At 41.9% G+C, this 12,078-nt stretch overlaps 5 protein-coding genes across 6 annotated transcripts; 4 read left to right on the top strand and 1 right to left on the bottom strand.

The window, feature by feature from the left end:
• Positions 1-535: 535 nt before the first annotated feature.
• On the bottom strand, positions 536-2,961 carry LOC117565487 (atrophin-1). 2 transcript variants are annotated; one of them, XM_034244590.2, is made up of 2 exons: positions 2,825-2,949; positions 536-2,743 (listed from the first exon to the last, which is right to left on the bottom strand). In XM_034244590.2, the coding sequence occupies exon 2, from the start codon at positions 2,688-2,690 to the stop codon at positions 633-635; it is 2,058 nt and encodes a 685-aa protein (XP_034100481.1). In that variant the 5' UTR covers positions 2,691-2,743; positions 2,825-2,949; the 3' UTR covers positions 536-632. The 2 variants fall into 2 exon arrangements, with proteins under 2 accessions (XP_034100481.1, XP_034100480.1); XM_034244589.2 differs by having other exon boundaries at positions 537-2,743; positions 2,829-2,961.
• A 2,138-nt stretch (positions 2,962-5,099) lies between these two features.
• Positions 5,100-6,332, top strand: LOC117563371 (mitochondrial uncoupling protein 4-like). Its single transcript, XM_034241672.2, has 2 exons — positions 5,100-5,852; positions 5,922-6,332. Exons 1-2 carry the CDS (start codon positions 5,240-5,242, stop codon positions 6,275-6,277), a joined length of 969 nt encoding a protein of 322 aa, XP_034097563.2. The 5' UTR covers positions 5,100-5,239; the 3' UTR covers positions 6,278-6,332.
• A 634-nt stretch (positions 6,333-6,966) lies between these two features.
• Positions 6,967-8,857, top strand: LOC117563370 (mitochondrial uncoupling protein 4C-like). The gene is made up of 2 exons (XM_034241670.2): positions 6,967-7,724; positions 8,406-8,857. The coding sequence occupies exons 1-2, from the start codon at positions 7,091-7,093 to the stop codon at positions 8,759-8,761; spliced, it is 990 nt and encodes a 329-aa protein (XP_034097561.2). The 5' UTR covers positions 6,967-7,090; the 3' UTR covers positions 8,762-8,857.
• LOC117563743 (mitochondrial uncoupling protein 4C-like) lies at positions 8,846-9,809 on the top strand. Its single transcript, XM_034242223.2, has one exon. The coding sequence runs from the start codon at positions 8,846-8,848 to the stop codon at positions 9,737-9,739; it is 894 nt and encodes a 297-aa protein (XP_034098114.2). The 3' UTR covers positions 9,740-9,809.
• Positions 9,751-11,326, top strand: LOC117563372 (mitochondrial uncoupling protein 4C-like). The gene is made up of 2 exons (XM_034241673.2): positions 9,751-10,482; positions 10,708-11,326. The coding sequence occupies exons 1-2, from the start codon at positions 9,849-9,851 to the stop codon at positions 11,061-11,063; spliced, it is 990 nt and encodes a 329-aa protein (XP_034097564.2). The 5' UTR covers positions 9,751-9,848; the 3' UTR covers positions 11,064-11,326.
• The last annotated feature ends 752 nt before the right edge of the window (positions 11,327-12,078 follow it).

The raw sequence follows: 12,078 nt of genomic DNA, 5'->3' as shown, positions 1-12,078 counted from the left end.
AAAATAAGCATTGCTTAGATGTTATTTATAGTTTTGTAAATACCATTATTATCTTTTACGCTTATCACAAGCATTGTGTAGTAGTAGTAAAAACTATTTTATCAGATATTTTGAAGTACAATCTCTCGTAAACGATATAGGAGAAATAAAACTAAATAAAACCATATTCAGATAATAACTTTTAATACACAATAGTGTTGACAATAAGAAGGTTTTCGTGACCAATGGCTAATAAAAGTGCATGCACCTGCTGAACCTTTTCAAGGTCTCTTGAACTATAAACAAAAGCAAACTATTGTATAAAACTGCTAACTTTATGCGAACATTCATGGCCAAGATTAGATGCAGGCTAGGATAGCAAAGGGCCTTTAAGTAATTAGTTTTATATAAAAATAAATTTTGCAAATTCTAGATGAAAGAGTAGACACTAGAAAATAGTGTGAATATTGGAATTTTCTATAATTTCTGTAAAGACTAAGATAGCAAATTTTAAATTAATTATGCATGTATCTTATACAAGAAATTTTGAATTAGATTGAACGCTTGTGTTTATATCAATTTTTACATACTTTTTTATATATTTTTTATACTTTATTATATAGTACATATTCTGCATTTAGTAGAAATAGATTTTAAGTGAGCTTGGGCAACTTCCTTGTATATGAACGGGAGCGGGAGTTGTGTCGCTTCCGTTTGTCGACCTTCAGTTTGTCCTCGCCCTTTGTGACCAGCTCATTAACCGTTGGCGGTTTCGCTTCTACAGATTTGTTCTGTTCAGCGTCATCGGCATCATCGTGAGTGGTGTCATCGGCAGAGGGCGACTCAGTGGCATGCTGTGCTGCATCATCAGTTGTCTCATCGTCATCTTCATCGGCTTCCTTTTGTTCATGCTCTGCTTCTCGTGAGGCGCCAACACTGACATCAGCTGACTCAGTGCTCATCTTGGTTGGTGATGTAGTTGGGTTGCTGGAATACTTTGCTGTCGATTGGGAAGGTTGTGGACCTGTTGTGGTTGAGGTTGCGACTGTGGTGCCTTCTTCTGGCGCCCCAAAGAGATGCAGACGTGGTTGGGGCGTCGTTGGTGCTGCAGCTCCTAAAATTCTATTGAAGGGATTGAAGGGGTTTAGACTGCCAAAGGGTCCAAAGGGATTCAGCACAGGTGCCATGCCAAAAGGAGCTCCAACTTGGGGCGAAGGCATGCCAAAGGCGGCTCCAACTTGAGGTGATGGCATGGCAAAGCCATGGGATCCGCCTTGGGGTGCTTGCATAGCAAAGCCATGAGCTGACAGCTGAGGATTTGGCATGCCAAAGGCAGCTCCTACTTGGGGAGAAGGCATATTAAAAGCAGTTCCCATCTGCGGTGCCATGTTGTTGAAGGCAGCGCCAAATGGAGGTGTCAGCTGTGGCCAGGCGCTTCCAAAAGAGCTGCCCACAATTGGCTCACGTGCCAAGGATGGAGCAGCTGAGGCTTGAGGTTGACCAGGCACAGCCAGATAATGCGTGGGCTGCTGTTGTCCATAGCAGGGCATGGCAATGATCACATGCTGATAGCTGGGACAGTTGTCGGCAGCTGGTGCGGAGCAGGGACGATTGCAAGAGTTGCAGGCATTCCCATCGGCGGGAGCAACACTTGAAGTGGGATACTTGGCGGCCTCTTGATAGGGAGCATTCGCAGGTGCCACTTGTGCCACCAGCGGCTCATTGGGTATCGCCGCCTGTCCTAGCTGCGGTTCCTCATGCCCCAAGCTGGCATAAAACGTACGCATTATGGGATCATCGTAGTGAGGATGCGGCACAGCTGCCGGCTGTCCAAGTGGCATGAATGCCATAGGTGACTCCAAGGTTCCAACTGGTTGTCTATACTGCGAATGAAGCTCTTCTTGCTTGAATCCCACATTGGGCATGCCCAGCACACTGTCATCCAACTCGACACGATGTCGACTGTCGCCTATCGATGCACTCGACTTGTGTTGAGCAGCTGGCGGCGATTTCTTAGCCCCTGGAGCAGCATATGCAGTGGGCGTGGCCGCTGGGCCTGCGACTGGAGCAACTCCTCGTGCAGCTGCTGCTGGGCCGCCTGCAGCTGGGTAAGGAACTGCTGGTAGGCCATATGATGGCGCAGCAGGCGCAGGCGGAAAGGCAACAGCAGTTGCTGGTCCAGCTCCATAGGTGACAGCTCCAGGGGATTCAGCTGGCGGCGCTGGCGGCGATGGGGGCGATGGAGGCGGTGATGGAGGCGTTGCTGGCGCAGCTTCGTAACTCTGGGGGTGCTGAAAAAACCCAGCGCCAAAGCTGGGAAATGAAGGAAATGGCGTCAATGGTTGTCCATAGTTGTAGATGGGTTGATCCGATAGCTGGGCAGCTGACGCAGGAGACTGATGAGTAGCTGGCTGTTGATACGTCTGCGAAGCTGACTGTGGAACTGACTGTTGGTAAGCTTGAGGAGCTGGTTGAGGAACTGGCGGAGCAGCTGCAGCAGGAACAGCAGCTGGAAGCGGATCATTAGCGAAATCCGCCCCCTTGCACATAAAGTACGGTTCGTTCTGTGGCCCACTTGGCTGAATCTCCACACAGATGGTCGTCAATGTGCGTTTATTGCGATGCAGTGGCTCCAAGTGCTGCCCTTGGCCAAAAGCCAGTGGACACAGCAGAAGCAATAGTAGCTTAAAATGTTGTGGATTATTGAACATTGCTTCCGTTATTAACTGACTTCCGTTGCTGTTGGCGCCCTTGCTTTTATACTCTGCAAGTGTTCAGTTTGTTTTTTTTTTTTTGTCATCATCATCATCATTAGGTGTGGGAACATTTGACTCCCACGACTCACCCACCAAAAAACAATTCTGCAGAATGTTTCGCAATCCCTTTCAATGTGTTGGCTCTTCTGGTCCGGGTTTTCCTTCAGCTCTGCACTGGTAATTGGAGTTTCTTTCACGCGAAAATCGTAGCACTGAATAAACACCTTTGCAACGATCCGTGCTGCGAGAACCTGTCCCAGAGGGTTCAATATGCTAACGAGTGCCCTTTATCATATAAAGTCTCTTGACTTGAAGGTAAAATAAGCTAATTCACCAAAGTGTTTAATGTTTATTTGTTATAACATATTTAGCCCGAATGCCGAAGCAAGCCAAAATATTAAGTATACGACTAATTTGCTATCTGCATTATCTATGCAGATCCTTATGTACCAAATATTTTACTAATTATAGTAGATCATCTATTTCTAAAATTCCATCAAATCAGTGAGTGAATATGAAATAGTTCAACTTTATATGCATAGAAAATATGAAATAGTAATAATGATAGGTTTAAACTTATGCCACTATCTAAATTATAGCACTATCTAAACTATCACAAAACCCTTAACAAATTATTATGTTATACCTAAACAACGTGCTAAATGTTTTCTTAGTGAAAGTATTCTTAAGCATAGCCCATTTTATTTGATATAAGCTTAAAGATTTTTGCTCCAAAATAAAATTACTTTATCTAAGAGCTCAATTATAACGTCAGTTTAAGTTTTGAGTTTTATAAGCCTTTGTAGAGCATTAAATATTTGTAATAAGTATTCTGTCTTCCCCTTCGAGGGATTTTTTGCTTTTTCAAGCTGATCGTGGCAACTTTTGTCGCATTTTGCAGTTCAACAAACTCTCAAATTGCCGCCGAATTTGGCCCGTCAGCGAAAGATGTTCGATATAATACGATACCACATGCTATATGTATGTTTATAAGAACGGTGTGTACAGCAACATCATAGAGCATATTGGAAACTAGTCGGTCAGTTGGTCAACGAGTATTAGATTTCGCTAAAAAATTCGTCATAAACTGACCTGTCACAGCAGTAGCCAAGGTGATTAGGTAGTATTTCCCCTACCAGCTATCTAAATATAAATGCTGCGTGTGTCGGGAATTTGAAATTACCTGGCTCCCTATCTGTCTGACAACGCGACCACTAAACGTCGTTTTCATTTAACAAAAGTGCTAAACGCTCTCGAGCTTAACAGTTTTGGGGAGGAAGCGAGAAAGCGAGGGGCGGAAAAGTGACAAGGTGGCAAGTTGGTGGAAAGGAAGGAAACGCCAGTTTCGCATAATATATAGGTGTAATATGTATGGGACGCGTGCCGCGTCATCGTTGTAGTAGCTAAACTAGTGTTGTTCTTGCCGACTGACAGCGCCACTTATTCACATCTACCCGATGTCGACTTGGTCGGCATAGACAAAGCGACTGGCGTCTCCCCTTAGCAGACTGAATGAGTGAATGAGTGACTGACTGCGTGGCTGACTGACTGACTAGCAGCCACACCCATTTCGAGGTTTGAGGGTAGCCTATGTTAGTAGTATTAGTAGCTGCACAGCAGTGTAACATGTGTTGGCACACATGCGTCATAATTATCATCGTCATTATTATCATCAATACACAGGTTTATAATAACTCCACCCTCACCAACCCTCGCTTCTCCCTTCCTTATAGAGCGTACAGTTCTTTTTTTTTGGGCGTGGTCTTTCTAGCGTGCAATGAACACGTCGTCGTCATCAAGTTCTTTTTCTTGTGCTTCCTTTGCTTTTCTCTTTAATTCGCGGTATCTATCTTATCGCTTGGGTATTTCTCGGTGAAGTTTTTGTTTTCTAGGTCACCTTATTGATATGAGCTAACTAGCTGATATACGTCTAAAGCAAATAGGTCTAGTTAAGTGCTTTTACCAAATTTTTGCAGTGGAATTCGTATTCGAATTGTCAACTCAAACAAAAAGTACCTTTTTATCAGCCACAAAATTATAATTAAATGGATTTTTAATAATCTTTAGAAAATATCGTATATTTTATACGAATACTATATTTTGTGAATCCCTTAAAACACTGAGATTACTAATAAATAAAATATATTTATTGAATATAAAAATATGTATGCATATACTGTTTATTTTTAGAATTTGCGTTAATTTAATTACACATTTCTCTTTATATACTTTTTTGAAAGGGTTTTGCCTTTGAAGGAATTGCAATTTAAAATATAGGATAAATATGCAATATTTTAAAAGAAATAAATATATACATTTTAAGCTGTTTAGGTTTGACACCTTTTTGAACATAAAATTCAAACACTTTATTACTGACATACAATTCAAATTAGGGATATTCCAAAAATATATGTAAATTATTTTAGTTAATGCATTAAAACTACGTTCTTGGACAACCATTCTAAGAAATTATAGTATTAGAATAGTTACACTTAAAAACAATTATGGAAGACAACAGTATTGAAATTCCGCCGTGTTTTGTATCCACGAATAAGAAGACTCCGTTTCTAGAGCTGTACGTTACCTCAGTCATAGCGGCCATTACAGGCGAGACCATTGCCTATCCATTCGATGTGTGCAAGACTCGTATGCACATCCAAGGAGAAATCGCCAGCAAAACGGCGACTCCTCTCAAATATCGTGGAATGTTTGGCACAGCGCTGGGCATAGCCCGGGAGGAGGGTGTACTCAAGTTGTACGGCGGCCTTACGGCCATGATGCTGCGCCATTCCACATTCACCGGCCTCAAGATGTTCTTCTACGACAATCTACGGGAAGTGATGGTCACCAACGATGCGGAGGGTAAGCCGCAACTGGGCTTTCTACGCGGCGCCTTTTGTGGCATGACAGCTGGTGCACTTGCGAATATATTGTCATCGCCCGTTGATCTCATCAAGATCCAAATGCAAATGGATGGCAAGCGTCAACTTATGGGCGAACCTGCGCGTATTAAAAACATATTTCAGGCATTTGGCTCCATTTATTCGGTTGGAGGTATTCCCGGTCTGTGGAAGGGCACGGTAATAAATGCCACTCGCGCAGCTCTGGTCACACTGGGTAAGCGAAAAAATGCATCAGCGTTGTTTGACCCTTTTTTACTTTGTTTCTTTCGCTCTCTGAAATCAGGCGATCTTAGCGCCTACGATCTGAGTAAGCGTCAACTGATGATTCTGCTGAATTCGCCCGATAATCGACTTATACAATTTATGGGGGCGATGATAGCTGGTTTCACCAGTGCGGTTCTTAGCACACCCGCAGATGTGGTCAAGTCTCGAATCATGAATCAGCCGACCGATGAAAAGGGTCGTGGTCTGCACTACAAGGGCACAATTGACTGCTTTACCAAGCTCTATCGTGACGAGGGTTTCTTCGCCATGTATAAGGGTTTTATGCCATACTGGTTACGTGTTGGCCCTTGGGCGCTGGTCTTCTGGACAACCTTTGAGCAGATCCGAAGATTCCGCGGCGACGAGGGCTATTGAAAGTGTCAAAATTTTATGTGTATATTATGTAATTATGGAAATAAAAGTTTTAAATTTGTAGTATAAACAGAAATAATATGGCTCTTTCCTTATAAACAACTTGAAACAAGTAAGAAAGATACAGTCGAGCTTGATCGGCTGTGAGATACCCTCTACCCATTACTAAAAAAGCAAAAATACTTAAAATATATCAAAAAGTATATTGATGTAATACTAAATTCAAAATATACCATAAAGACTAAAATATACAACATTGTCAGCCAAGGAAACTAGGACCCCTAGAAGATGACTTATTTTCTTAAAATAACCTAACTATTTCATTAACTTAATTGTCTTTTCTTAAAAACAAAAGAAAAAACTTTCTCAAATAAGAAAGGGTTCACTTTTCTAAATAAAAAATTTAAATAGTGTTTATTTTAAATACTAATTAATGGACTATTATGTTAAGTGTCTTGAAGAGATCACCAATTTTGCAATGTATACATTTTTCAAAGCTATTTATACGAGTAATTCTCTATTTGTTGGGTATTTAAATAAATATAAATTTTGAAGCCACGTACTTGTATGTACAAGTATAACAATTATTTTTATCAAATTTTCCAAATAAATTCATATAAGAAGACTCTAGTATGAAGTGCTCATTATATTTTGATTAGAGCAGGCGTCGCAATTGTTAATCTATATAATTACAATTACATTAGGCATGACACAACGTTAGTTTACGATACTTCCAAAATTATAGTTTCTTGTTTTATGTTAAACTATTTCCGTTAATTTGATTATATTAGTTTTTTCCGTTAAATTCTTTGTACTATGGATGACTCAGATAGCCCGAATAATCAACTTTACCGATATGGACCTCCGTTTTATTTGGCGTCCCAAAAGAAAGTCCCATTTGCCGAAATCTATTTGACATCTTTTGTATCAGCCTGCACAGCGGAAATTGTTGGATATCCCTTCGATGTCTGCAAGACGCGTCTGCATATTCAAGGTGAGATCGCCAGTAAGACGGCATCGCCAGTGAAGTATCGTGGCATGGTGGCCACAGCGATTGGCATCATCAGGGAGGAGGGCATTCACAAGCTCTACGGCGGAATTTCGGCCATGGTGTTGCGACATTCGATCTTCACCGGTCTCAAAATGTACCTATACGACACGTTTCGTAGCCATCTGATTGTCATCGATAAGGATGGCAAAGCCAGTTTACCATTTCTTCGTGGCGCCCTCTGTGGCATGATGGCGGGAGCTGGCGCCAATATGATCTCATCGCCCACCGATCTGATCAAGGTGCAAATGCAGATGGAGGGCAAGCGACGTCTGATGGGTGAACCGCCCAGAATACACAACATTTTCCAGGCTCTCACCTCAATCTACCGAGCTGGGGGAGTTCCCGCACTCTGGAAGGGCACGGTGCCCAATTGTACTCGAGCAGCTCTGGTCACAATGGGTAAGAATGGTCTTAGATATCCAACTCTTTGTCTATAAGTTCGTATATATGTATATCTGTGACTATGTGAAATATGTTGAAAGCATTCGTAAAGTTTTAAGTAATGTATGGTTAGGAATAGCTTGTAAATACTATAAGAAAATTGTTCATTTTAGCTATTTTATATCTTATCAACAATCTGAGAAAATATTATACAGAGAAATTATGCTTGTCAATCCATCCACATGAACCTGTAGATGTTCGGAGTTATAAGAGCATGTGATATGTAATTTGCTATGCATTATATGTAGCTTAAATATCTTATCAACAAGTAGTGTAGAATAGAACTATGAAATAATGATATATCATTAGTTAACAACGTTGTAAATAAATATTTATAATTTTTTTCAAAAAAATTTAAATTATTTCATATTTTAAAAATTGACGCAATTCCACGAAAATGAGTAATATTTTTTGTTTTTTTTTAGAACATTTCAAATATGTAAATAACAATCTTTAAACCTTATAAAATATTTTATTAGGAATTGAGTGAATAACTTGCAACGTAACATAATTTCGAGGAAATGCTTCGATGCGCAGAAGTCCTCGAAAATAATTGATTTGATTAATTATTTACAAGCGAAAGAAGGAAGCAATTTGAATTCTGTATGAAGGACTGATTTCATTCTCTTATCTTCCCAGGCGATGTTAGCTGCTACGATCAGAGCAAACGCAGGCTAATGGTGCTTCTTGACTCACCCGACAATCGACTCATACAGTTCATGGCAGCGATGATTGCGGGTTTCACTGGCGCTGTTCTCAGCACACCCGCAGATGTGGTCAAGTCGCGGATTATGAATCAGCCCACGGATGAGAAGGGTCGTGGTCTGCACTACAAGGGCATGATCGACTGTTTCACGAAGCTGGTGCGGGAGGAGGGAGTTGTGGCGATGTACAAGGGCTTCTTGCCCTTTTGGCTACGTGTCGGACCCTGGGCGATGGTGTTCTGGACGACATTCGAGCAGATTCGACGCTTCCGAGGCGATGAGGGTTATTAGACAAAACATCAAGTTATGTGCTAGTAATGTCAAATTGAATGTGTACTTATTTCGTATGTAGTAATAAATATTAATAAATTTTTGATGATGGATAAAGACCGTAATAATTATTGGCATATGCGCACACCTTACGATACATCTGTCGTGATAAGAAGCTACCATGAAGAACTCTCGTTGGGCAATCTCTTTCAGTTCTATGCCAACACATTGGTGGGTGCTAACATTGCTGGAGCTCTTGTCCATTCGATGGATGTTAATCCGCTGCGTCTGCTGGCCAAAGTTACAGACATGTCGTTGCATCAAGTGTCTCCCGAACCGTCAGCAAAGTCTCTTTATGCTGGCATCTCTACGGTGCTGTTACGTGGATTCCTATTCAACTCGCTGCGCGTCACGCTCTACGATGTGTTTCGACGCCAATTCTTCTACATGGATGCGACCAACGAGGAGATGATCAGCATTCCAGGTGCACTCGTGAGCGGCAGTATCGCTGGTTGCATTGCTCAGGCACTTTATTATCCCTTGGATCACTTACATCGCGAAGCTTCGAGTTGGACGAGTGCCATCAAAACCCTACAAAGCAAATCGCTGTGGCACGCAATGCCACTGAGTTGCACGCAAGCCTGCCTCTTGACTTTGGGCGATGTGGCGGCCTACGATCTTAGCAAGCAAGTGCTAAGGAAGCAACTGCAGCTACCGGAGAATCTAACGCTTCATTTACCCGCCGCCTTGTTCGCCGGATTGGCAGCCAGTTTGCTCAGCCATCCAGTCGAGGTGATGCGCTTGCATCTCTTGCAACAACCGTTGAATGAGCGTGGCAAGAGAAGCGTCGAGTATCTGCTCAAGTTTATGCAGGAAGAGGGTTCTTTGAAACTGTACAAAGGATTCTTGCCAGCCTGCCTCAGATCGAGCTCTTGGTCTGTGATATTTTGGCTGTGCGTGGAGCAGCTACGTGAATGGGAGGGTCAAAGGGGTTTCTAAAGTCAATTGTCAGTTTCTAAGACTTTAAATTCGGAACCAAATATATTTGTAAAATTTGTTATATTTAAATAATCTAAACACTTTCGTTTCGCTTATCAAATTCAGAGTAATGGACAATGACGTATCCAAAGATTATCCAGTGCTTCGTTCATCATTGCAGTGCGTCAAGCATTCGCCCAGTCCCGGACTTCCGCTGGTCTACCTCAACACCTTCCTAAGCGCATCGTTCGCCGAGCTCTTTACATTTCCCCTAGACGTGACAAAGACGCGACTGCATCTTCAGGGCGAAACGGCGGAAATGGCGCATGCCAAGGGTAGCCAAACACGTGGCATGTGGGGCACATTTGCGGGCATGGCGCGCGAGGAGGGATTGCGTGGCGTCTATGGCGGATTATCGGCCATGATTATACGGAATTTATTCTTCAATGGGCCTCGCGTTGTATTCTATGATTTCATTCGCCGGCAGCTCATCTATGTGGACAATCAGGGCAAGGAAGTGTTGACCGTTTTTCGGGGTTTCCTCTCCAGTTGCCTGGCGGGTTGTACGGCTCAGGCGATTGCCAATCCCCTAGATATCGTGAAGATCCGCATGCAAGTTGAGGGCCGACGCCGTGCCCTTGGATATCCGGCACGGGTTAGCAATGTGAAGCAGGCGTTGGAGTATATCTATATGCAGGGTGGCATCAAGAGCATGTGGAAGGGCGTGGGACCAAGCTGTCTGCGTGCCATGCTGCTGACAACGGGTAAGAGACGTAACGAACTTATCGATAATTTATCGATTAATGATCGACAAACTATTGAAAGGTGTTTATGGGCTATCTAATTATCTCGACATCAATAAATTTTCGAAAATTTATTCGTGAAAGTTATCGATAGACATTTATCGAAAAATTAGCGAACGTCATCGATATTTTTCGATCAATATCGATTAGTTCTGAATCACTTACACACATTAACATATCCAACAGGCGACGTGGCTGTTTATGATCTCAGCAAGCGAAATATAATCTCCATGATTGGCTTAGAAGATGGCAAGCTTGTGCAGTTTTTGGCCTCAGTCTCCTCAGGATTGGCAGCCAGTGTGCTGAGCACACCCACCGATGTTGTCAAATCACGAATCATGAATCAGCCGGTGAATGAAAGGGGTCAGGGAATGCACTATAGGAACGCCTTTGATTGCTATTACAAACTGATTACTCAGGAAGGCATTATGGCCATGTATAAAGGCTTTCTGCCGTGCTGGTTACGCGTTGGTCCTTATAACATATTCTTCTGGATCGCCTTCGAACAGTTGCTTCGTCTGCAGGGTCAACATAGTTTTTGATTCATACCCTGTTCGTCTTTATTTGTGAATGCAGATGGATATGTGGACACTTGTCGAGGAGAAGTGTGATCGGCTTATCGATTAGTAATTAAGCAGTTGCCCAGCCCTGGTTGTAAATTGGAATGCAAATTCAAAATGAAAACAATGCAAGGCCAGTCAGTGGCGTCACCTAGGCAGATATATATTTGTATTGTGGCATCAAAATCGTAAAAAATTACATGTGCCTTGGAAAATTTGCATATTTTATTAAATGAATTAATGTATGTGTGTTGAGTTTTGTGTTGATTTCTAGCCGCTCTTGCCCCGCAGACAAATAATTTAAATTTTTGCCGTTAGAGCTTTAAAAGTCAGAAAGAAAAAAACAGCGAACAACACACGCGCCACAAATTGACGTAGAAAGGCGACGTACGAGAGGCGGAGGAAGCGTTACAAAAAGACAAGTTTTCTCAATAGCAATAGCAATAGCAACAACGACAATAATAATAATATTGTGTGTGATTAATTGTGCAACCGATAATAAAAATAAAAGAGCCGAGTTGGGTCTGAGATGCTGCTTATTTTCACCAAGTAGAAAAATGAAACTCATTTAAAAAGCGAAAGTGCCGAACATTCACACAGAAATTGTCGAATTCCATCTACACAATAACGTGAGAGTATTGGTGAATATGTTATCTGTGTGTGTGATACGCGCGTAGCTTCAGCAAAAATTTAGGAAAAATATTTTCTCAATATTTCTGGGTCGCAAGAATGTGTAATTTGGGTCAATGTTGTGCTTCTCGCCCAAAGAAATGTCGAAAATGACAATTGCTGAAAGAAAAGCAGCTGCGAAAATGCAAAAAAAAAAAACAAAAAAAACGAACGTCGAGCAAAAAATAAACCGCAGAGAACGATTTTTTGCATGTGTTGAACATACATATATTATTTATGAAATAATTGCGCAATTGCGTCATGCATTTATAGATAAAAATGCGTTGACAATTTTGCCTAGAGCAATGCCTTTTAAATTAATTAACAG

This window comes from Drosophila albomicans, chromosome 2L (genome assembly GCF_009650485.2).
Source record: "Drosophila albomicans strain 15112-1751.03 chromosome 2L, ASM965048v2, whole genome shotgun sequence".
NCBI classification, from domain to species: Eukaryota; Metazoa; Arthropoda; class Insecta; order Diptera; family Drosophilidae; genus Drosophila; species Drosophila albomicans.
Note: the sequence above shows the minus strand (reverse complement) of the source record. Positions and strands in the feature narration are given on the sequence as shown.